At 43.3% G+C, this 26,095-nt stretch overlaps 1 protein-coding gene across 8 annotated transcripts in view; it reads left to right on the top strand.

Moving 5' to 3' along the window:
- The first annotated feature begins 3,056 nt into the window (after window positions 1-3,056).
- cabp1b (calcium binding protein 1b) overlaps window positions 3,057-26,095 on the top strand; it is a 31,298-nt gene continuing 8,259 nt past the window's right edge. For 2 of the 8 annotated variants that reach the window (XM_071336137.1, XM_071336168.1), the window contains exon 1: window positions 18,506-18,572. Coding sequence is in view for 2 of the 8 variants with exons in the window: in XM_071336109.1 (XP_071192210.1) it covers window positions 3,368-4,060 (693 nt within the window). In the remaining 6 variants the exon portion in view is untranslated. Of the gene's footprint in view, window positions 4,061-18,505; window positions 18,573-18,767; window positions 19,195-24,538; window positions 24,783-26,095 lie in introns of those variants that run through there. The other 6 variants (XM_071336109.1, XM_071336120.1, XM_071336152.1 and 3 more) reach the window with 6 other exon arrangements.

Here is a 26,095-nt window from a genome sequence, read left to right as displayed (position 1 = left end):
TAAACTGATCGTGAGGGTGAGAGAAAGGTGACTTCAAGTGTTACAGTAACTGTTACATGGCTTACTAGAGGTACTTTGTCTTGAATTTCACACATCATGTTGAGTTGGTGTATTTAGACCAACAGTTGTATATTACCATATAATATTGTTGTCAAATTACTAAAATGACTTAATTAACACACACATTGATGTAGATGTGCTTTTTTGGTTGTTTACTGAGCTGGAAATGGTTTCACATTGTTTAGTTTCCGTGTGTGTGGACTGTAAATAGGCCATATTGAAGCCTGAGGCTCATGTCCCCCGCTGCTGGAGCCCAACATTTTCTAAAGAGATAGAAGGGGGGGGGGGGGGGGGGCATAGAGAGCTAAGAGAGAGCGAGAGAGAGGGGAGCAGCTTTGATAAAATCAGTGGGGGATCCTCATAGGAGAAAGGGGAGGACAATCCTACTCAGTGAATTTCATAAAAATAAAAATAGTGAAACATTTAAAAAAGTTATCCTTTGTAGATAAAACTATACTAAATATATTCACGTTACCAAATAACTGATTAAAACACACAGTGCAATGAAGGTCTCTAGTAGCCTCAACAGCATTCTGTAGGGTAGCACCGTGGTGTAGTCAGAGGACAGCTATTTTCTGTCCTCCTCTGGCTACATTGACTTCAATACAAAACCTAGGTGGCTCTTGGATCTCACCCCCTTCCATAGACTTACACAGTAATTATGATGACTTCAGGAGGACGTCCTCCAACCTATCAGAGCTCTTGCAGCATCAACTGACATTTTGTCAATCCAGTCAAAGAATCAGAGAATGAAACTAGTACTGAAAGCATAAGATACAGCTAGCTAGCACTGCAGTGCATAAAATGTTGAACAGTTGAACAGTTTTGAACAAATTAATTTCTTCAAAAATTAAGGAGAAGCAGCAGAGAGAGAGAGAGAGATTTCTCCCCGCTCTTCTGACAAATATTTTGCTTTGCTCATACAGGAGTAATAAAGGCCTAGTGCACTATTTTGGTGCTGCAGCCCCCTTAGCACCTCTACTTCCCACGGCTATGCTGTCACCTTGATTACTCCAATTTGTCCCTTGACCTGTGCACTTACTTTATAAATGTTCATGTAGGCTAGGTTCCAGCAACTTAATGATGGGTATAGGGCAATTTTTTGTATCATGTCGTACTGTAGCCTAAACCTATCAATGTTACATTAAGCTAGGTGAATGGAATATGAATGACAGTCATCCAATAGGCTGAAATAGAAATAAAATCATGCTCATTAATAAAAATTGTTCTTCCTAATCTTAAATGGCACCGGCCGTCACTGGTGTAAATATGTTATTATGTTAAGTTTTAATATCTATAACTACTCCTCCCCATAAATATCAGACCTACATACATAAGAGTGACATGTCAAAAAAGCAGGACAGAGAAGAAACAGGAAAGACAGGGAAGGGGAGAGGATGACAAAATTAGAAATAGCTAGAACAAGAGCAGGAGAAGAAGGCGATGAAATCAGGGAACGGATGGGAAAGAAATGAAAAGAGAAGCAAGATATTCTGCCGACTATCCCTGGAGCAGGGGATACAGAGACACAGATGTCAGAAAACACAAACTCCCAAGAGACAGGGGAGAGGAGGCTCACTTCTCAGCTTTGCACACTGAAGCACAGTTTGGAGGGAGGGAGAGGTTGTGTGTCTAATTGTGTCTATATATTAACAGAATTTGACATGTGCCTGGATCCCTGGACATCTGTTGTGTGAGTAAAGACCATGGGCATACAGATACTGTCACATTTTACTTCAGCTATCTGACTACATTTTCAGCACTCACTTAGTTATTATTTCATTAATGATGCAATTGTAAAGGACTTCACGCTCTTGCTTAGCAAATACCACTTACTCCTGATTTGACTCACACCGAGGCTCAAACCCAGCACTGCTTTGCTAACACACGTGACCGCCCTGCCAAAGCGTTACCAGTCGCGCCACGTGAAAAGCTAGCTATTTCATGGTGCAAGTGGGGACACTTCAGGCTGAGGAGTAAGTTTCACACATCCCCATGCGCTACATAATCATAACAGAAATTGGTTATTATGTTTTTATCTGAAGATCTGCTATTGATAAAGAACTTCAGATCTACTGTCCCCCACCTGTTAGATCTTCTGGTCTTTCATTTAATGGGTCGTTCCATGAAATGAGTCCCTTTTGCATCCCTTTGATATTTTAAGTATAATTTGTGGACCAATATTGAATTTTGAAAGCCTGTTATATTAAATGAAGAGCCCTTTAATATAGACCACATAGATAATTCAACAAAATCCACTTGAGAAAGAGCCAACTGCCAACAGGAGTGATAATAGCCTATTTAGACATTGTGGAGGAGAATAAATATATATAGATTTTTGTTTTGATGGCATTGAGCAATACGGTTTCACTGGATATATATTTTGAAAATGTTTAGAGTAGACTATAGGATGGATGGAAAGTTGGAAGATGGTTAGATATGTCTGGGGATGGGGAGTTTGGTTGGAATTCCATGCAGGCTGTTGCTTTTTACTCTGGTAGAATGGCAATTCCTAATAGTCCTCATAGAGTTACTAGACAGAAGATGAGAGGAAAAGAGTAAAATCGTTCATTCCCTGCAATATGATTAATTGATGAAATTGAGAATATCATGCTGATACTAAAGTACTTAACTCTGACATGAATATAGGAATATTTGTCCAAGAGATGCAGTTCTAGTTAGGTATTTTAATTAATCAATAACTGAACAAAAAACTTTGATTGACAATTGTTCTGGCAAGGCAGTGAAGTAAAAACAATGTCGTACCCCTCTCACCTATTATCTTGCTTCAAATCATGTGATGCTCAACCTCACGACCCCCGGGAATGAATGAGTAGAGGAGTGACTAATTATAATGATATACGGCTCTTTTACGGTTCATTATATTCTGTGGTGACGCGGGACCTAACGAACTTTGCGCGAGGACAGTGTACGGCACGCCGCATAGCAGGCAACTATAAAATCCCCTTCCAAAGCCACCCAAATTCACTGATGCGTTCTGCGCGTGTATAGAAGCGACTGATTCGTCACTTCGTATGACACGTAGCCTCGCATCTATACAATAGAATAAGCAGGTGGCATTCAGAACTTTAGCATTTCACAGTGGGTGGGTGTTCCTAGTTTGCACTGTAGCCTAGGCTGTAGAGACGCGCGAATAGGCTACTGAGAGGGGATCCAATAGACTGCCCTGACTACACAGTATACCGGCTAAATGCCCAGCACCTGCAACTGTCTTCACCCGACCTTCAGTCTTGTCCTGGTATCTGCACACAGGAATACATTAAGGTAAAAAGAACCGCACACGGCAATGAGCTCCTCTCTTCCCAAGAGCGAATCTACGACCTCTCTGTTGAGATCTTCAGCGGTACCGGTGAGTCGCAGATCCGCACATCATTCTGAGCATCATGGGTCGCGCAGCCACCGCAGTCACCATCATCAACCCGACGGAGGTAGCGGTGTACCTGACGAGCCGTGTTGGAGCGATGAGTGCGAGGCAAGCGCGCGCAGACCGCTTTGTCAACCGAGGCATGCCGGTGGCAGGACAGACAGGAATGGAGGTGATAAACGGGTACATTCCCACCACTTCCAACAACACAGCAACCACTACGATGACGGCTACAGACAGGAAGAAATGAGAGAGCGAATGGATCGCAGTGGGAAAGACCGCAGTAAGTCGTCCAGACACCTCCACCCACACCACCACCATCACAACACCTCCAAATGTGACCTGCCGCCTGCGCATCACCACGGGAACGCACGTCCGGACCGGAGGTCCTCGCCAACTCCATCCCATACAAAACAATCCGACGATACTGCGTACTTTTTTGAATCAAAGGACAGAATAAATGCTGGGTCGTCCACGAGTTTAAACTCTGATCCACCGGTATCGTCCACGCCAGTGCCCGGTCCCCGTACCAGCCGCACCGCCAAAAGACTCAGCACAGCTCCACCTGAACATGACTCCAATCTGCATCCGATAGTGAAATCAGTCTTCGGGCAGGTAGGTAAATCCGTGTCTAGACAGCACTACAACACATTGATTAGCCTGCCTACTCTCGAACAAACATTCAAAGTCAGCTCAAGGATTCAACAAGTAGACTGGGGATTATTAGTCACAATAGGCAATTCATTTATGTGCATTTGCCAAAAAACGCCGCGAGACCTAAACTCACTTTTATTTCAAGGGTCGATTTGAATTATAATTTCTAAATGCAAAAAGATTCAATTTAATTTACACAATTGACCATTTCATGCATTTTGGCATTAACGGCTCTATTATGCACGAATAAACGCGTAGGTGTTTTGTTGTGTAACACCATTAAACAGTAATTCATAACACAGAAATGAAGGATGAACCTTTCGTTCAGAGCAGGTAGTTGCAAAAGCTATAGGATGCGTGACAACAGAAGGCTGGGATTATGGATTTTTCGAACTGCACAGTGCACTATAACATTTCCCAAAGATTTTTCCTAAAAGATTCCAATGTATTTGAAACAAGACCGTTGGATAGATATGAGTAGTAGCCTATAGGTCAGATTATATAGCTCAGACAGCTCAAGCATGACAAAATGAGAATGCTTCACAGTGTCAGGTTGGTATGGTAGGGTCAAACGTGAGGGACAGGTAGAGCAGGAACCCAAGCCAAATGTGACCTGACACCCATTCACCCCAGCTGACCATATCAAAAATGTAGATACGTTTTGAGTCCAAATTTCACCTATCTGTGTATCTGGTAATTAGTTTGATGGAGGGGGTGGCAGACTGTCGTGTGTGGTGATATGAAGGATACTCTCATCATGTATGTCACCTGAGCAATGGCAGGTGGATCAACTTTCCAATCCTGTGGAAATTGTAGCTGTGCTGAACACACACACACACACACACACACACACACACACACACACACACACACACACACACACACACACACACACACACACACACACAAACACACAGCTATTTGTGGTAAGTCACACTCACATCAAGGTTTAAAAAAAATGTGAGATTGAATAGTTATCACACTGTAATCATTTGGGTATGGAAAAGGTATAATCTTTGCCAGACTTTGGGGCCGTACACCGGAAGATGGATAGGTGATGGCAAAAGAAGGGTGCTTCTCCATCTCTTCATTCCTGCATCCCATCTCCTCTACCCTCTACTAATACAAAGGTCCTCCTAAAAGTCCTCATCAAATAACCCCGTTCCTATAGTGCCTCTGTTGCCTCCATCAGCAGGCTATCCATTGTTTTCTTCCTGTGGCGCTGAGATATTAGTTTCAGTGCTTAGGGAGATAGAAAGCTCAGAAGGAGACAACATGTTTCCCATGTGTTAATGTGTGCCAGAAATAACTTCACTCAAACCAGGCCAGAGCTTCAATCAGTCACAGGAGTTCTAGGCAGCAAACCCCAATCTATGCAGCACTGTGAGACACGATGCAGTAGCCCTCTATCACTCTATCCAGTCATTGTGCTTTGAAATGGGAATATTGAAGGACCTTTAATGACAATATCTGTCTATTTCTCGCTCACTTGGCTGTGAAATTGCTCAGCTGGAGGAATTTTTGAGCAGAAAAGTATGCAAGGGGACTGTGTCACTTGATGCTAGTTACTGTAAGTCAGAGACTTGTCAGAAAGCTCTCAGACTATTTCAGTAGTATCAGATCTATAACTGGATATGCAGTGTCTGTGTCCAATTACGTAATAGCAAAGTTTCAATTCAACTGAGAGTTGTGTGGTGGTGTCTAGATATTGCAAGATGTTCTGTTTGTCTGATACAAAGATGTGTGTGTGTGTGTGTGTGTACACTTGCCTGTGTGTGCACATAGGTGCATGCGTGTGTTTGGATCTTTGGTTGTGATAATCTATTAGGTGACATTTACATGTCATATCATATCTATCTTATATCTATCTTATCATATATTTTTATTGGCACAAGTATACTTTGAATAAATGTTTTGATATGGAGTGAGAATGTACCCACTGACATTCTATATTTCATATTTTTCTTATGTAACATCAAGGTCTCCCTACAGAACTCATTCTCTGCCAGTGGAAGCTAAATATAACACTCCCAAGACCTGATTATGAGAGAGTGGAGGAGAACAGCCTTTCGTGTGGTAGTAAAAATATTCAAATCCTTTGGCTAACGCGCTACCTGACAAAGCCAGTTTGCAAATTGGTGACTAAAGCAGGGATTCCTGCATAAGAAAACATTATCTCAAGCATCCATATAAATAGCATGCTTTTGTAGCAGGGTAATATTTGATATGTGTATATGTACCTTACATGCGACCTGTAATAAGACTATTCAATTAATGGACAAAGTCTATTAAAACTATATCTGACTCCATAAAGATAATTAAAATTGTAATGTACGCTGAAAGTCGGGAAGCAAGTTCAGGGAGTGTATACATTTAATAAATAAAAGAACAAAACAAGAAACATGAACAGCGCACCGACATGGAACAGGAAAAGAAACAATGACGACTGGGGAAGAAACTAAAGGGAGTGACATATATAGGGCAGGTAAACGAGGAGGTGATGGAGTCTAGGTGAGTGTCATTATGCGACTAACGCTGGTGACAGGTGTGCGCCCTAACGAGCAGCCTGGTGACCTACAGGTCGTAGAGGGAGCACACGTGAGGAAAATATGCAAGCAAGAATTTTGGCGTTTTGCTGAGTAATATCAGGGAATGGTCATGAGAAGTGATGGCAAAATGCAAGTATTATTTAATAACTTTCTAAATTGAACGGATTCACATACAAGGCAATAATGACATTATTAACAAAACCTAATTCTAGGCATATAGGTCCTAAGGTTAAGTTACAAGACAAAGCATGAACAAAGAGATGCCTACTAGGCCAGAGGCATAGAAACCTAGGAAATTAGAAAATATCAAGATGAGAGAACAACAGACATTCATTCCATTTATACCAGATATGACTTGTTTGTATTCAAAATCAATTGTTGTCCAATCCACAGACCAAACGAAAAGGTAGTAAAACTAAGATATCCAATCAGATCAAACCAGCCAAGGAAGCCTCTAGGAAGGGGGTCACATCTATGTGTGATGACCTGTGGGGGTGGGCAGAGTAGGAAAATTGCATACAGTGTCGTCAGAGTTTACTCTGAACAATTATAAGGAACCACAGAGATCATACATCCATATACTGTAGCTAGCTTCAGAGTTCTATTCATAGTTACCAAACATGGATACTATAGTATTATTCTATCACACATTTAATAGTCAGTCCTCTGGATACTGTAGGGAAAGATGTTGGCCCCTTGATGGAGGAAGGGCTGACTGGTCCTTGGGCATCGTCTTGGGCCATTTGTCATGCTATGATGATAGAGAGCACATAAATTAGGGCAGAGCCTACACTTTCACTTTCATTTTCATCAGAAGGAATTGCTGAAATAGAAGGGCTATGAGTAAAGGGATAAGGAGGAGGGCGTTATGAGGAGGGGGCATTATGAGGAAAGGGATGAGGGGGGCATTATGAGGAAAGGGATGAGCAGGGGGGTGTCATGAGGAAAGTGATGAGGAGGAGGGCGTTGTGAGGAAAGTGATGAGGAGGGGTGCGTTCCAGGCTGTATCACAACCGGCCATGATTGGGAGTCCCATAGGAAGGTGCACAATTGGCCTAGCATCATCCGGGTTTGGCCGAGGTAGGCCGTCATTTAAATAACAATTTGTTCTTAACTAACTTGCCTAGTTAAATAAAGGTTAAATATATATTTTTTAAATAAAATTAAAAAAGAGAAGAAGGATGAGGAGAGGGGCATTATGAGGATAGTGATGAAGAGGGGGCATTATGAAGAAAGTGATGAGGGGGCGTTTTGAGGAAAGGGATGAGGGCGCATTATGAGGAAAGGGATGAGGAGGGGGCATTATGAGAAAGGGGATGAGGAGGGGGACGTTATGAGGAAAGTGATGAGGAGGGGGGCATTATGAGAAATGGGATGAGGAGGGGGGCATTATGAGTAAAGTGATGAGGGGGGCATTATGAAGAAAGTGATGAGGAGGGGGCGTTTTGAGGAACGGGATGAGGAGGGGGGCGTTATGAGGAAAGGGATGAGGAGGAGGGCGTTATGAGGAAAGTGATGAGGAGGGGGGCATTATGAGTAAAGGGATGAGAAGGGGGCATTATGAGTAAAGGGATGAGGAGGGGGGCATTATGAGAAAAGGGCTGCGGGGGGGGGGGGGGGGGGGGTGTGTTATGAGGAAAGTTTTAAGGAGGGGGCCATTATGAGAAAGGGGATGAGGAGGGGGACGTTATGAGGAAAGTGATGAGGAGGGGGGCATTATGAGAAATGGGATGAGGAGGGGGGCATTATGAAGAAAGTGATGAGGAGGGGGCGTTTTGAGGAAAGTGTTGAGGAGGAGGACGTTATGAGGAAAGGGATGAGGAGGAGGGCGTTATGAGGAAAGTGATGAGGAGGGGGGCATTATGAGTAAAGGGATGAGAAGGGGGCATTATGAGTAAAGGGATGAGGAGGGGGGCATTGTGAGAAAAGGGCTGCGGGGGGGGGGGGGGTGTTATGAGGAAAGTTTTAAGGAGGGGGGCATTATGAGAAAGGGGATGAGGAGGGGGACGTTATGAGGAGGGGGGCATTATGAGAAATGGGATGAGGAGGGGGGCATTATGAGTAAAGGGATGAGGAGGGGGCATTATCAGGAAAGTGATGAGGAGGGGGTGTTTTAAGGAAAGGGATGAGGAGGAGGGCATTATGAGGAAAGGGATGAGGAGGGGGCAATATGAGGAAAGGGATGAGGAGGGGGGCATTATGAAGAAAGTGATGAGGAGTGGGGCATTATGAGTAAAGCGATGAGGAGGGGGCATTATGAAGAAAGTGATGAGGGGGCGTTTTGAGGAAAGGGATGAGGGGGCATTATGAGGAAAGGGATGAGGAGGGGGCATTATGAGAAAAGGGATGAGGAGGGGGGCATTATGAAGAAAGGGATGATGAGGGGGTGTTTTGAGGAAAGGGATGAGGATGGGGGCATTATGAGGAAAGGGATGAGGAGGGGGGCATTATGAAGAAAGGGATGAGGAGGGGGGCATTATGAAGAAAGTGATGAGGGGGGCATTATGAAGAAAGTGATGAGGAGGGGGCGTTTTGAGGAAAGGGATGAGGGGGCATTATGAGGAAAGGGATGAGGAGGGGGGTGTTATGAGGAAAGTGATGAGGAGGAGGGCGTTGTGAGGAAAGGGATGAGGGGCACGTTCCAGGCTGTATCACAACCGGCCATGATTGGGAATCCCATAGGGCGGCGCACAATTGGCCCAGCGTCGTCCGGGTTTGGCTGGGGTAGGCTGTCATCTAAATAAGAATTTGTTCTTAACTGACTTGCCTAGTTAAATAACGGTTAAATAAAATTAAAATTAAAACATTTAAAATAGTAAATGGATGAGGGGGCATTGAGGAAAGTGATGAGGAGGGGAGCGTTATGAGGAAAGGGATGAGGGGGGCATTATGAGGAAAGGAATGAGGGGGGCATTATGAGGAAAGGGAATAGTTGGTGGGCATTATGAGTAAAGGGATGAGGAGGTGGGCATTATGAGTAAAGGGATGAGGAGGGATGCGTTTTGAGTAAAGGGATGAGGAGGGGTGCGTTATGAGGAAAGTGATGAGGAGGGGTGCGTTATGAGGAAAGTGATGAGGAGGGGGCGTTATGAGGAAAGTGATGAGGAGGGGGCATTGTGAGAATTGGACATGAAAATAATGAGTGTTTAACAATGAATGATTGCTATCAATAAAGGAAAATCCTGATATAAATACAATATCCCTGTCTAGACGTATGAATTCATGCATAGATATAAATAAAACAACACTAATTTTGGTCAGTTATGAATGATAACATCATTACACTATACTCTCCATACTCATCATTACACTCCCCACTGGGCACACACTGGTTGAATCAACGTTGTTTCCACGTCATTTCAATGAACCTATGTGGAATAGACGTTGAATTGACGTCTGTGCCCAGTGGGTCATACACTCAATTCACAGGGATCATAATTATCACAAACATAACTGCTTTCATATTTTCTATTCATCTGTGTCATACATAGCAGTCTGCGCATTGTCAATGTAGTCATACTTTAATTATTGTATGTAGGCTACAATTTCCAACTCTTTCCATTTATAGACCAATCCAGGTTACAGCAGTCTATTCACAGCTTTCACTGTTGTATTGAGTACTTTATTCAGGGGCGCAACCTTCACTGGGGACGGGGGGGACATGTCCCCTCCAAATTCTGAAATTGCATTTTTGTCCCCCCAGTTGTATCATTGGAATGTGATACAAAACAAGGCAACGGTGTGCTGAAGGACCATGCGGACACCTCCGAGCAGTCGGGTAGGCTGTTTGGAGTGTTTAAAAAATATATACATATATATTATGTTCCTTCCATTTCGAAAACCAAAGTTGCGACCCTGACTTCTTCATAAGGATCAAATCCCGTTAACGGGATCGATTTGACAACAGCCAGTGAAATTGCAGGGCGCCAAATTCAATCAACAGAAATCTCATAATTAAAATTTCTCAAACATACAAGTATTATACACCATTTTAAAGATAAACTTCTTGTTAATCCACAGTGTCTGATTTCAAAAAGGCTTTACGGCGAAAGCATACCATGCGATTATGTTAGGTCAGCGCCTAGTCACAAAAAAACATACAGCCATTTTCCAGCCAAAGAGAGGAGTCACAAAAAGCAGAAATAGAGATAAAATTAATCACTAACCTTTGATGATCTTCATCAGATGGCACTCATATGACTTCATGTTACACAATACATGTATGTTTTGTTCGATAAAGTTCATATTTATATCCAAAAATCTCAGTTTACATTGGCGTGTTATGTTCAGTAATGTTTTGCTTCCAAAACATCCAGTGAATTTGCAGAGAGCCACATCAATTTATAGAAATACTCATCATAAACGTTGATGAAAGATACAAGTGTTATACATAGGATTAAAGATAAACTTCTCTTTAATGCAACCGCTGTGTCAGATTTCAAAAAAGCTTTACGGCGAAAGCACACCATGCGATAATCTGAGTACAGCGCTCAGGCACCAAAACAAGCCATACATCGGGAGTCAAGTTGTGGAGTCAACAAAAGTCAGAAATAGCATTATAAATATTCACTTACCTTTGATGATCTTCATCGGAATGCACTCCCAGGAATCGCAGTTCTACAATAAATGTTTGTTTTGTTCGATAAAGTCCATCTTTATGTCCAAATACCTCCTTTATGTTCGCGCGTTTAGTTCACTAATCCAAATGCACAAAGCGCAGGCACTAAGTCCAGACGAAAAGTCAAAAAAGTTCCATTAAAGTTTGTAGAAACATGTCAAACGATGTATATAATCAATCTTTAGGATGTTTTTATCATAAATCATCAATAATATTCCAACCGGACAATTCCGTTGTCAATAGAAAGGAAAGGGAACGACCTTCGCGCTCACGGCCACGCGCGAGACTAAACTAAAGGCTTTCAGCCTGACCACTTGTTGAAACAGCTCTTATTCGCTCCCCTTTCACAATAGAAGCCTGAAACAACTTTCTGAAGACTGTTGACATCTCCTGGAAGCATTAGGAAGTGCAATCAGACCCAATTTATACTGGATTTTGGATAGGCAATCACTTGAAAAACTACAAACCTCAGATTTCCCACTTCCTGGTTGCATTTTTCTCAGGTTTTTGCCTGCCATATGAGTTTGGTTATACTCACAGACATTATTTTAACAGTTTTGGAAACTTTAGAGTGTTTTCTATCCAAATCTACTAATTATATGCATATACCAGCTTCTGGGCCTGAGTAACAGGCAGTTTACTCGGGGCACCTTATTCATCTAAGCTACTCAATACTGCCCCCCGTTCCCAAAGAAGTTAAGCTACCACTTCTGAGGAAAGAAAAATATTCTTTGGAAGTCTGGGCAGAGAAGTAAATGGATGATTGTTTTTCACCAATGCCTAATCACCTCTGAGATGACACCACCAGATGATGGTGGCTGCTCACAATATGTACTGTAAATCAGAGAGTGTGTGTCTGTTTGTAAGATTCAATGTGTGTCAAGCATTTGTATTACTATAAACTATAACTCAAAACCCTAAAACACACAGCTTATTCAATGTATTAAAAGTGGTATTTTTAAAGAGTTTCATTCCAAAATGCTATACATCCATTTTCAGAAATTTGGGTACAAAATTCAAAAGGCATTGGCACATCTGAGCTATCTTTGTTGCAGTTGTATGGTAACTGAATAAAATGAAATAAAAGAGAAATGTTGGTAAAAAACACACACACTATCTAATCATGGCATGGCGTTCTTCAATGACAGACATGTCCACTATATATACAAAAGTATGTTGACACCCGTTCAAATTAGTGGATTCGGCTATTTTAGTCACATCCGTTGGAAGCAATGTCCAGCACAAGAACTGTTCGTCAGGAGCTTCATGAAATGGGTTTCCATGGCCGAGCAGCCACACACAAGCCTAAGATCACCACATGCAATGCCAAGCGTCGGCTGGAGTAGTGTAAAGCTCGCCGCCATTGGACTCTGGAGTAGTGGAAACGCATTCTTTGGAATGATGCTTCATGCTTCACCATCTGGCAGTCTGACAGACGAATATGGGTTTGGCAGATGCCAGGAGAACGCTACCTGCCCGTAAGCATACTGCCAACTGTAAAGTTTGGTGAAGGAGGAATAATGGTCTGGGGCTGTTTTTCATCGTTCGGGCTAGGCCTCTTAGTTCCAGTGAATCTTAACGCTAAAGCATACAATGACATTCTAGACAATTTTGTGCTTCCAACTTTGTGGCAACATTTTGGGGAAGGCCCTTTCCTGTTTCAGCATGACAATGCCCCCATGCACAAAGCTAGGTCGATACAGAAATTGTTTGTTGAGATTGGTGTGGAAGAACTTGACTGGCCTGCACAGAGCCCTGGCCATAACACCATCAAACACCTTTGGGATGAAATGGAACACCGACAGTGCCCGACTTCACTAATGCTCTTGTGGCTGAATGGAAGCAAGTCCTCGCAGCAATGTTCCAACATCTAGTGGAACGCCTTCCCAGAAGAGTGAAGGCTGTTATAGCAGCAAAGGGGGGGGTGCCAATTAATGCCCATGCTTTTGGAATGAGATGTCCAGGTGTCCACATACTTTTGGTCATGTAGTGCATTTGTTTAAAATCTATCACTTGATGCTATTTATCTGCCTCACTCTCAGAGAAATAAGTAGTACTGCTAGGTTTTACACAGTCAATTGTAACAAATAGCTACATTTTCAATAAAGAACTATACAAACTTATCATTTGTGAAATCAATATTTCAAAAATGTTCAAAAATAATAATTAAATACAGGAATATGAGATCTGTATGTAAAACAGTTACATTTGATATTTGTGTCATTTAGCAGATGCTCTTATCCAGAGCAACTTACAGTTAGTGCATTCATCTTAAGATAGCTAGGTGAGACAACCACATATTACAGTCAAATATACAGGATTCGAACATTCCATTCCAGTGAAACAATGTAAATACAGTATAGGGTTTTGCAAAAAAATAAAAATGTTCATAAACATCTGAAATCTATGAATAAAAAATCTGAGAACAGTAATATTTTACACACACATGAAGGTACCCATAAGCAATAATTTCTGATGAAAAAACAAGTGAAAAGTAGGTGGCTATAGCATTTTGGAAATAAACTCTTAATTTATGTGTACATCAGTATTTGATAACAGGCTGTGTCGGTTCTTATCCAGTTTACCCAGCTTGAGATAAGTTACACTCATTAATAAACTGTGTGTGTGATAATGATGTGTGTGTGTGTGTGATAATGATGTGTGTGTGTGTGTGTGTGTTAGGGTAATGATCCTGCCAATCCCACATTAGCAAATTCACAGTTCGCAAACCCAACCTCTGTGTGTCATACGAGCAGCCACAGGGGTGACAGGGATTTAAAGAGTGAAGGAATTGGATAAATAGGAGGAAGAATCTGAGCTATGTGGGAAGGCAGTCATGCTAACAGACCTAGGTTATGTAAGGAAAACACAGAACTATATTTTTCCCCTTCAGCTCCCTGGTCACAGAGCATTTGACAGCTCTGGAGATAATGCAAGGAAACCTCTCCGGTAAAAGCACAGCTGAAGCCTCATTTTCCTGCTGGTGGTATACTCCCTCCTCCCTACCTTCCCTTGTCACTCTTCCACTGAATAATTTCCTCTTTCACTCTATGGACCCCCCCCCACTTTCTCTCTCTCTCTCAAAAAAAAGAACAGTAAACATTACACTCCCAAAGTTCTAAAGGAATAGAGACATTTCAAATGTCATCTCTCTCTCTCTGTGTGTGTCCCTCTCTCCTTTGTCAGTCTCATTCCTTTCCCTTTTTTATTAGTTCTCTGACCCTCGCTCCATCATTCCCTGTCTTCCTCTCCATCTCTCCCTCCCTCTCTCCTGCCAGGTCATACTGACCTTGATGAGGTCTGAAAGGGAAAGAGGGGGCAGAGAAAATGGAGAGAGAGCATGGATGACGGGAAAGAAAGAGAGCATGGATGACGGGAAAGAGAGAGAAAAATGAAAGGACTGGGTGGTAATGGGAAGGGAAAAGGAGGTGTGGATAAGCTGCCATGATACATGTATAAGTACTGTCGTATCAACTGTAATTTCAGTCTTTAATATGTTTATAGCCCAAAGACTATTTATAGCCACAGATGGGTATTTATACAGTCCGTTAATGGATGGTTGTGAAGGAGGTAGACATTTTCACTATTCAGTTAAATCTCCATTGAAATGTGAAGGATTAGACCGTGAAATTCAGGAGACTGTGTAAAGACGTGTGTGTCTGTGCACATGTGCGCATGTGCGTGCAAGTGTGTGTTTATGTGTGTGAGTGATAATGATGAATATTCATGGGAACCTGAGGCTGTCCGTAGCCACTGGAAGAGGAAATCAGGGAGACAGGGAAACAGTGAGACAGGGAAAGGAGAGAGAGTGAAAGGGGACACAGAGGCAAGAGGCAAAAGAAGAGAATAGTAATATTGGCTAAGGTTGTATCATGATACTATGTGCTATGCTATTTGAAATGTTGACAGCAAACTACTCCCCATCCATTCTCCTTTAAAAAAAGGAGAAATCTTTTCATGAGCTTCTCACTTACAGTGGGGCAAAAAAGTAATTAGTCAGCCACCAATTGTGCAAGTTCTCCCACTTAAAAATATGAGAGAGGCCTGTAATTTTCATCATAGGTACACTTCAACTATGACAGACAAAATGAGAAAAACAAATCCAGAAAATCACATTGTAGGATTTTTTATGAATTTATTTGCAAATTATGGTGGAAAATAAGTATTTGGTCAATAACAAAAGTTTATCTCAATACTTTGTTATATACCCTTTGTTGGCCATGACAGAGGTCAAACGTTTTCTGTAAGTCTTCACAAGGTTTTCACACACTGGTGCTGGTATTTTGGCCCATTCCTCCATGCAGATCTCCTCTAGAGCAGTGATGTTTTGGGGCTGTTGCTGGGCAACACGGACTTTCAACTCCCTCCAAAGATTTTCTATGGGGTTGAGATCTGGAGACTGGCTAGGCCACTCCAGGACCTTGAAATGCTTCTTATGAAGCCACTCCTTCATTGCCCGGGCGGTGTGTTTGGGATCATTGTCATGCTGAAAGACCCAGCCACGTTTCATCTTCAATGCCCTTGCTGGTTTTCACTCAAAATCTCACGATACATGGCCCCATTCATTCTTTCCTTTACACGGATCAGTCGTCCTGGTCCCTTTGCAGAAAAACAGCCCCAAAGCATGATGTTTCCACCCCCATGCTTCACAGTAGGTATGGTGTTCTCTGGATGCAACCTAGCATTCTTTGTCCTCCAAACACGACGAGTTGAGTTTTTACCAAAAAGTTCTATTTTGGTTTCATCTGACCATATGACATTCTCCCAATCTTCTTCTGGATCATCCAAATGCTCTCTAGCAAACTTCAGACGGGCCTGGACATGTACTGGCTTAAGCAGGGGGACACGTCTGGCACTGCAGGATTTGAGTCCCTGGCGGCGTAGTGTGTTACTGATGGTAGGCTTTGTTACTTTGGTCCCAGCTCTCTGCAGGTCATTCACTAGGTCCCCCCGTGTGGTTCTGGGATTTTTGCTCACCGTTCTTGTGATCATTTTGACCCCACTGGGTGAGATCTTGCGTGGAGCCCCAGATCGAGGGAGATTATCAGTGGTCTTGTATGTCTTCCATTTCCTAATAATTGCTCCCACAGTTGATTTCTTCAAACCAAGCTGCTTACCTATTGCAGATTCAGTCTTCCCAGCCTGGTGCAGGTCTACAATTTTGTTTCTGGTGTCCTTTGACAGCTCTTTGGTCTTGGCCATAGTGGAGTTTGGAGTGTGACTGTTTGAGGTTGTGGACAGGTGTCTTTTATACTGATAACAAGTTCAAACAGGTGCCATAAATACAGGTAACGAGTGGAGGACAGAGGAGCCTCTTAAAGAAGAAGTTACAGGTCTGTGAGAGCCAGAAATCTTGCTTGTTTGTAGGTGACCAAATACTTATTTTCCACCATAATTTGCAAATAAATTCATTAAAAATTCTACAATGTGATTGTCTGGATTTTTTTTCCTCATTTTGTCTGTCATAGTTGAAGTGTACCTATGATGAAAATTACAGGCCTCTCTCATCTTTTTAAGTGGGAGAACATGCACAATTGGTGGCTGACTAAATACTTTTTTGCTCCACTGTAACTATTCCTAGCATGGAATAAATTAGTTTCAAATGAAAGATTATACTTTCATTGCCATAAAAATCACAACCTATTTAACCTACTACATTTTTCAGACTTTAATTAAAAAGGCTGTTATTTCAACTCAGGGGTTGATATGGTGTGTCGTCACCATAATCTCTCCGTACTTGGGCTGTTTACAGGTCACTGACTGAATCCTCCTCGGGTGATTTTCACATACAGATGCTATAAGGTCATCATCCCAAATCAACTTGTTTCTCAGGCTCTGCTCTCCTCCATATGGAGCCAGACATACGGGTTATCCATTCTTCAATATCTACCCCAGATGAAACTAAAATATAAGGTATAAAGTATATTATTAATGTAATATCTCTGAAGAACATCTGTATCTGATTTGTGAATATTGATGTGAATATTAAGGTAGCATTATAATACGGTAATAATTATAGGCAATTGGATGAGGAACAAAAAATGGACTGTAAGGCAGATATATTCATCATCATATGGAGGTTACAGAATGAACCCACACTCACATACAGTACTGTAGTATAGTGCATACATGGAATGAGAAAAAAGACATGCCATGGCAGAATCATGAAAGATGATGCTACCAGCCCTACCAGTCCAGTCTCCTCTCCCAACTCATTTAGCTCACTAGATGGCACTCGATCAAATGGGATTATCTTTGACCTCAAATCTTCATTAAACTGCAAAAGCAATTATTAACATCAAATTTCTTCTTAGAATTAGTGGCATGTCTCTCCCTTGGCAAACTGTATGTGTCTGCATGTGTGTGAATGTGTGTATGGAAATACTAATGCATGCTTTCCTTTGTGTGCTGACTGTGCCTTGTTATGAAAGGAACATATAGAGGGATGTTGTATGGATGAGTGTATATCAGGAGGTGAACACAGTGAGCGTTATTGTTTATGTGAATTGGCACATAAACAGGTTTGTGTGTGTGTGTGTGTGTGTTATGCCTGTGCACACACTGGGCTGACATTTGAGAGCCAACGGCTCCTGTGTCTGATTTCTGATGTGTTCTGATGTGTTCTGATGTTCACAATGAGCCTCCGGTGAGAGACTGGATGAATCATCAGGAGTAGAACAGAGAGGCAGACAGAGAATAAATGAATAAAAGAGGTAGAGGATAGATGAGAGAAACGACCTTGGTGTGTGTAACTATGGGAAACGATTGACCAGTGGCAGCCACTGCAGGTGATTGCAGAGATTGCTATCAGCATACATGTGGTGCTTATTGCCTAAATGCTCAGAACCCTGTAGATATATAACTAGTGTGCAGTGATTTGTGGTGTGTGTTGTACACGTATGCATGTGTGTGTGTGTGTGGTCCATCATCCACATGCCTTTTATGTTCAATTATTGTGTATTTTGTAGAGCTTTGATCTCAATACTGTCCCTTCTAGCTTAAAATTACTTTGTGAGGAACGTACTCTTCTGTGTATGTGCATACGTGTGTAAGAGAGAGGAGGGAGGAGAGAGGGGGAGAGAGAGGAGCGGAGAGAGAGGGGGGAGAGAGGAGGAGAGAGCGAGAGAGGGGGAGAGAGGAGGGGAGACAGAGGAGGGAGAGAGGGAGGGAAAAAGAGAGGAGGAAGAGAGAGAGAGGGTGTGTTATATTTTTAGCTCCACAGCCCCACATCCGTGAGTGTGTTTAATCGAGTGTATGTGCGCGTGTGTGTTTGGATTAGTGTCTCCAGTATCTTGCTCGGGGGAAGGTAATATGCTTGTCCAAACAAGCTTCTTTGTCACTCTCTCTCTTTGTAGAGATGGTTTGAAACTGTGCAACAGAGTAAGGGAGAGATGAGAGAGGGAGGGAGAAAAAGAGAGAGAGGCTGAGGGAGAGAGAGGATGGTGAGCTAATGAATAAGCAATCTTGCATTTTCTACTTTGAGCGCTTGCATCTCGCTAAGACACGCATGCCTGCATCCTCTCCCTCATGTCTTTGTCTCTCTGACCTTTCATTCTTTGTTGCATTTCTTTGCTTTCCTCCATTTCAGTTTACCTCCCCTCTTCCCTCTCTACCTCTCTCACCGTGACTCCCAGTGTCCTTCCCTCTAGGTCTTCTGTGGATCTTGTGCAACCTCACTTTCCCGCTCTTTCTTTCTCTCTGTGTCTCTCTCTCCCCCTAAATTCCCTCTTGTCTTAGTTTGTGACCCACTGAACCCCCTTTCTCTTTATCCCATGCATGCATAGAAACACATGCACATGCAAACACACACGCATACACATGCACACACACCACACAGACATACTAACACAGACACAGTTAGAGACACAACACACACCGAGAGGGACTTTACCATGGGGAACTCGGTCAAATCTCACTTCTCCAAGAAGGTAAGGTTTTGTGTACTGTGTTCTGGCTGTGGACCACCTGAACCCCTGACTGTCTGTGGTGCATGTCTGTCTCACTATCTGTCCTTAACTTGACTGGAGGCTATTGGACCACACTGGACATGGATTTTGTTTGTATTGACTGTGGGGCATCTCTGTCAGTCTTCTGGTCTGAGGAGCTGTGCTCTCGCTGTTACAGACTAGTTGTGAATATTAGAGGAGACAGGACAACCTAGTGTCTCATGCTATGGTCTCATCCACCCCACTGAACCTCAAGGACTAAAATAGTCAGCTGACCAGTGTAGAATACTGACTGTGAAGCTTGAAATATTTTGTGGACAGGAAGACGACAGTATATTTGTACATGGACTATATGAACTCTACCACGCATTAGGACTATATTGTGACTGTTTTTACATATTTATTTGTCATAGATGTAAATATAACAGTTGTGCTGGAGTGACTGTGTGGGAGTCCTTAGTGTAGTAGACAGTGTCTTGTGTTGTTCTTGAACCCGCTAGCTAGGATGAGTGGTGTCAATAAGCAGGCTCCTGTCATGATCAACCACACGAGTCAAAGCATCACCACTTCACCTCTTCAGAGGGGATTAAGTGGCACAGACAAACCAACAGGTGGCGCTATAGTCTTGAACCATGCCTGCAGGAGCATGATGGATTTTAGCCTGATCTTAACAGACGCCTTGTGTTCGCGCAACGCAGGTTGGGTTTCCAACCAGTTGATGTTCATTGTACTATAAATGGACAATAGAATGGATATATTGGACTTATCGTGAAGGGATTTTTACATTATCTGCCAGTAGTATATGATTAGTCCATGTACAAGAATAATTCAGTGATTTAACAGAAGGATCAACAATGACAGCCATAGCTCTTTAGCTATCTAGTAACTGCACAGTAAAGACATGATTTCATGTTCAGTGGGAGCATTGCTTCACCACGCATCAGTGAGATTCATCCCCTTCAGCAGCTGTACATCCTTGAGCGTGTACAGTACAATATGACAAGCAACTGTTGAAGGCATCTGGTAGCTAGGGAAGTTACTGCTTGACTGCTTCTCACATTAGAATATTGTTTTAGCTCTCATTTCAATGTAATACATTAAAAAAAACACGTCTCCACATTAGTAGTGATTTTGGTGACACACTGGACCTTCAGATAATCAGCACTGCTTCGTGCATCACTTGCTGATGTGGTGCACTGCACTGTAGCAGGGCAGGAGCTGGCGCTGGAAATGCCACTGTAACAGATGGAGTGTGAAGGTCATGTACATTGGAGAGCAAATGCAGTGTGTGTGTGGGGGTCGTCTGGAAAATGGGCAGGGATAGATGGGGAGAATCTCAAATGCATACTCCTCGTGTCCTCACTCCTTATTCTCAAAACTCCACTTTCTCTTCCAATGGGTTTTGAGTGTGCAATTAGGATCCTCCCATAAAGAGCTCTCTAGCTGAAGAGAAAGGCAATTTTGGGGGGAAACAAACAATGGAAGGAGACAGGTGACTCACCATCTGGATTCGGTCATATGGAGCAAAATTTGAATTTCTTAATTTTTTATTTTTACATTGGATAAAAGTAGAGACTCAGAGCTACAAAATGGTATATCATACACTGCATTTGAGGAACAATGGGAAAATAATTCTGCTTTGAAAGTTGATAAACTTGTAAACTCACTTTTGAGAAAATGGCATTTTAGTGTTTCGGTGAGAGAGCTCTTCTTCGTCTACACCCATTCAGCATCGTTCACACCCAGCTTTAGCCCCATCCATCTTGTTGCATTCAATGCGCACGCTTGACGCTCTGGCCGATGATTTGTTTACCTCTGGATAACATGAAAACAGCCTAACCAGCTCTGCTTACAACAATTTCATTGTTTTTTTGCCGACGTTTACTGACACTGGCCATAGTCAACGGGTGTTCGACACTTTATCTTAAGACATGTAGCTAGCTATCTAGGTAAACAAGGAACCTAGTTAGGTAAACAACGTGTAAGATCACACACATCACATCACGTTAGCTTATGAGCCAGCCACCTAACGTTAGCTAGGGAGCCAGGCAGCTAACGCTAGCTAACAGTACACTTTAGCTTGAAATGAAACCACTTTCTGTCAAAATTAGAAACGTGTAATATCTGAAAATGTAGCTAGCTAGACTATCTTACCCGTATACGTCATCATGCATGATGGACGCGTCTCCCTGTCACCGATCCATGCCACAAATGTCCTTAGTTTGAAGACATAATCTGGAACCAGGTGTTTTCCCATCTCTTTAGCTATCGTACTCTATTTCCACTGATTTCAAAACTCGATCCTCCAGAAAGTGGAGAGTAACACTTATGCAGCTACATTTAAAAAAGCCGCGTTCAACAGGATTACCAACACAGACTGACCAGCTGAAATAGACAAAAGCCTTCATTGAACCTATTTTTTAACTAGGCAAGTCAGTTAAGAACAAATTCATACGCCTAGTTTCCTGAATATAGAGATACAGTAATTTACCAGTCAATTTACCAAAGTTTGGACACACCTACTCATTCAAGGGTTTTTCTTTATTTGTACTATTTTCTACATTGTAAAATAATTGTCAAGATATCAAAACTATGAAATAACACATATGGAATCATGTAGTAACCCAAAAAATGTTAAACTGTCACGTTCTGACCTTAGTTCCTTTTTTATGTCTTTATTTTAGTTTGGTCAGAGCGTGAGTTGGGGTGGGCATTCTATGTTGTTTTTCTATGTTTTGTTCTGTTGTTCTATTTCTATGTGTTTGGCCTAGTATGGTTCTCAATCAGAGGCAGGTGTCAGTCGTTGTCTCTGATTGGGAGCCATATTTAGGTAGTCTGTTTTCCTTTGTGTTTTGTGGGTGGTTGTTTCCTGTGTCTGTACCGTACGGGACTGTTTCGATTTTGGTTTGTTCATTTCACTTTGTTATTTAGTAATTTTTTTGTGTTCAGTTTTATATATTAAAATGGACACTTACCACGCTGCACATTGGTCCGATATCTCTTACTCCTTGTCAGAAGAAGAGGAAAGTCGTTACAGAACCACCCACCAAAAAATGACCAAGCAGCGTGGTATCGGGCAGCAGCAGAAATCTCTGGACTCATGGACATGGGAGGAGATTCTGGACGGAGAAGGACCCTGGGCACAGGCTGGGGAATATCGCCGTCCCAAGGCAGAGCTGGAGGCAGCGAAAGCTGAGTGGCGGTGGTATGACGAGGCAGCACGGCAGCGCGGCTGGGACGAGAGGCAGACCCAAACATTTCTTGGGGGGGCACACGGGGTGTGTGGCTAAGTCAGGTAGGAGACCTGAGCCAACTCCCCGTGCTTACCGTGGAGAGAGAGTGACCGGGCAGGCACCGTGTTACGCGGTGAAGTGCACGGTGTCCCCAGTGTGCATACGTAGCCCGGTGCGCTACATTGCAGCTCCTCGTATCGGCCGGGCTAGAGTGTCTCCAGTGCGTCTCCTCGGTCTGTGTTTTATGGCACCAGCCCTACGCAATGTGTCTCCCGTGGGTCTGCACAGCCCAGTGCGTCCTGTGCCTGCGCCCCGCAAGTGCCGGGCTAAAATCAACATCCAGCCAGGACGGGTTGTTCAGGCCCTTAGTACGAGACCTCCAGTGCGTCTCCACGGACCGGTCTATCCTGTGCCTGCTCCAAGGACCAGGCCTCCAGTAGATCTCTCCAGCCTGGTGAGTACTGTGCCTGTTCTAAGAACCAAGTCTCCTGTGTGTTCCTCCAGTCCGGATGCTCCAGAGCCTCCCTCCAGTCCGGACCCTCCAGAGCCGCCCGTCTGTCCTGAGCCGCCTGAGCCGCCCGTCTGTCCTGAGCCGCCTGAGCCGCCCATCTGTCCTGAGCCGCCTGAGCCGCCCGTCTGTCCTGAGCCGCCCGTCTGTCCTGAGCCGCCCGTCTGTCCTGAGCCGCCTGAGCCACCCGTCTGTCCTGAGCCGCCCGTCTGTCCTGAGCCGCCAGAGCCGCCCGTCTGTCCTGAGCCGCCAGAGCCGCCCGTCTGTCCTGAGCCGCCAGAGCCGCCCGTCTGTCCTGAGCCGCCAGAGCCGCCCGTCTGTCCTGAGCCGCCCGTCTGTCCTGAGCCGCCAGTCTCCAGTCCGGATCCGCCAGAGTCTCCCTCCAGTCCGGATCCTCCAGAGTCTCCCTCCAGTCCGGATCCGCCAGAGTCTCCCTCCAGTCCGGATCCGCCAGAGTCTCCCTCCAGTCCGGATCCGCCAGAGTCTCCCTCCAGTCCGGATCTGCCAGAGTCTCCCTCCAGTCCGGATCTGCCAGAGTCTCCCTCCAGTCCAGAGGCGCCCGTCAGTCCAGAGGCGCCCTCTACTAGGGTCTCCGATCCGGGGTTGGTGGCGAGGGTCGCCGCTCCTAAGGTGTCACAGAAGTGGGCCGAGACTATGGTGGAGTTGGGTCCTCGTCCCGCTCCAGAGCCGCCACCGCGGTGAATGCCCACCCAGACCCTCCCCTATAGGTTCAGGTTTTGCGGCCGGAGTCCGCACCTTTGGGGGGAGTACTGTCACGTTCTGACCTTAGTTCCTTTTTTATGTCTTTATTTTAGTTTGGTCAGAGCGTGAGTTGGGGTGGGCATTCTATGTTGTTTTTCTATGTTTTGTTCTGTTCTATTTCTATGTGTTTGGCCTAGTATGGTTCTCAATCAGAGGCAGGTGTCAGTCGTTGTCTCTGATTGGGAGCCATATTTAGGTAGCCTGTTTTCCTTTGTGTTTTGTGGGTGGTTGTTTCCTGTGTCTGTGTTTGCACCATACGGGACTGTTTCGATTTTCGTTTGTTCATTTCACTTTGTTATTTAGTATTTTTTTTGTGTTCAGTTTTATATATTAAAATGGACACTTACCACGCTGCACATTGGTCCGATATCTCTTACTCCTCGTCAGAAGAAGAGTAAAGTCGTTACAAACACATCAAAATATATTTTAGATTATTCAAAGTAGCTCCCCTTTGCCTTGATGACAGTTTTGCACACTCTTGGCATGTATCTCTTTTCACATTTGTCCTCAAAGATCAAATGACAGCATTTTAGCAACATTAAATCTTATTAAAATCTGTTCATATACACCCCCAGGAAGAATATGACACTTTATTTATTTTTTTACATTTTCTGACAGGCAGGCACTTAGATATGGCCATTTTCACGTTTTCATAAATTCTTAGAATGTTTGGGAATTACGTAAAATACCGCGTTTGTGAAAATTCTATAGCATTATAGAGTGGGAAAGCGGCCGTAAGTTTGGACAATTAATAGACACTGCAGTAAATAAAACCTAATAAAAACTTTGTCTTGTCCAGGACTGGAGTCTACGCAGACCGGTGAGCCATAGCCAATCAGGGCTACAGTAGGCAAATAAGCCATTTGTCACACAGGCCTGCCATCATTCACTTTGAACTGGACAGTGTGTTTACAGGAAGTTGCAACAGCATGACTTTAGACCATTAGAAGACATTCGCCAAATGCCACAAAATACACCTGAATGGATTTCTGCATATATCTAAATACCACTGGAGTCGTCTTACATTTGGGAACTTTACAGGTCTTTTGATCAAACAACATGAAAAGGTAGGCTATCTCTCCCTCAGTTATGCACCAACAAGATGAACAACTAATGCTAGCCAGAGCAAGATGAGATAAAATCTAACTAAGGAACACTTTATCAAACCTTTTCAGCTAGTTGGCCTTCAAAATTGCACTCATAAACGATGGGGAATTGTAGCCTTCTGCAGCTTTTCTGCCAATGCATGCTTGTCCCAAACAAGCACCCAAGCTTACTGGCTAAAGATGTAGCTTGCTAGCTAGCTACTTACAGACACAAATGAGAGAACACCTCACTCTGACCATTTTACTCACCCTAGCAGAGTTGGTTAGGCTGTTAACATGTTATCTATAGCGTTTACTATTACTTTTTTTGCCTACGTTTACTGACACCGATCATATTCAACAGGTGTCGCACGTATGTAAATTCATCAGTTATTCTGGGCTCTGGCACTCAGATGAGAGTGCTCTGAAATTGGAGTAGATAGCCAGAGGGAATTTGCGAACGCAAGAGATATGCTAACTGGATAACATTTGTTCAAATTCTTGCTAGCTAACCAAATTACATTCCCAGCCTTCGTTACATTTGTTAGTTTTTACCAAAATATTGAGACATTGAAACTGAAATGCATCCCGAATGGAGGCAGCAAACATTGTACCAACCTGATAGCAATATTGTTCAGACTACCAGGAAATGTATCGGTGAATGATATGAATCATACATTAAACTGCATCCCTCTATTCTGCCAACAATGCTGTCAGTTCCACTTTAAGTTGACTGCTCAGTGTTCCATGTATAGTGACACTTTCTGTCATAAGCCAGTCAGCATTCTAGTCTCTTACCACAGCTCCTCTCTGTCCACTGATGTCACTTTCCTCTTTGTCTGTCATTACACTGCAGAAAGGTTGGCCCTTGTTTCTTTTTACTTTTAAAGGTTTCTTGTGGTGGCCGATGTTCCCTTCCTATTTAATTAACCTGTGGCTCTGTCTGTAATTAGGTCTGTGCGTTGTGTGGCCTGTCACTGTCCACGGGTCCACAGACAAATTAGTCATTATAATGTAATGGCTGGATGTATTTCATTCTTTCCATCATTGGGACAATGGTTAATTGGAATGAGCACGAAGCCATCCGTCTCTTTTATATGCGTGTGGCTTTCCTGTCGTGAATAAAACCCTGTATTTAAATGGTATTTAGACAAAATTATGTATTGAGAACTCTACATTTTTAACCAATAATGAGTGTGATCATTGTCTGGGTACCTTACACAGGGATCATTGTGCCACTATTACACTGTGCATATGTCAAAAGCAGAATGGCTTGCAGATATTTTTTTGGGTCT

This window comes from Salvelinus alpinus, chromosome 1 (assembly GCF_045679555.1).
Source record: "Salvelinus alpinus chromosome 1, SLU_Salpinus.1, whole genome shotgun sequence".
NCBI lineage: Eukaryota > Metazoa > Chordata > Actinopteri > Salmoniformes > Salmonidae > Salvelinus > Salvelinus alpinus.
This window is presented reverse-complemented; position numbering and strand designations above follow the sequence as displayed.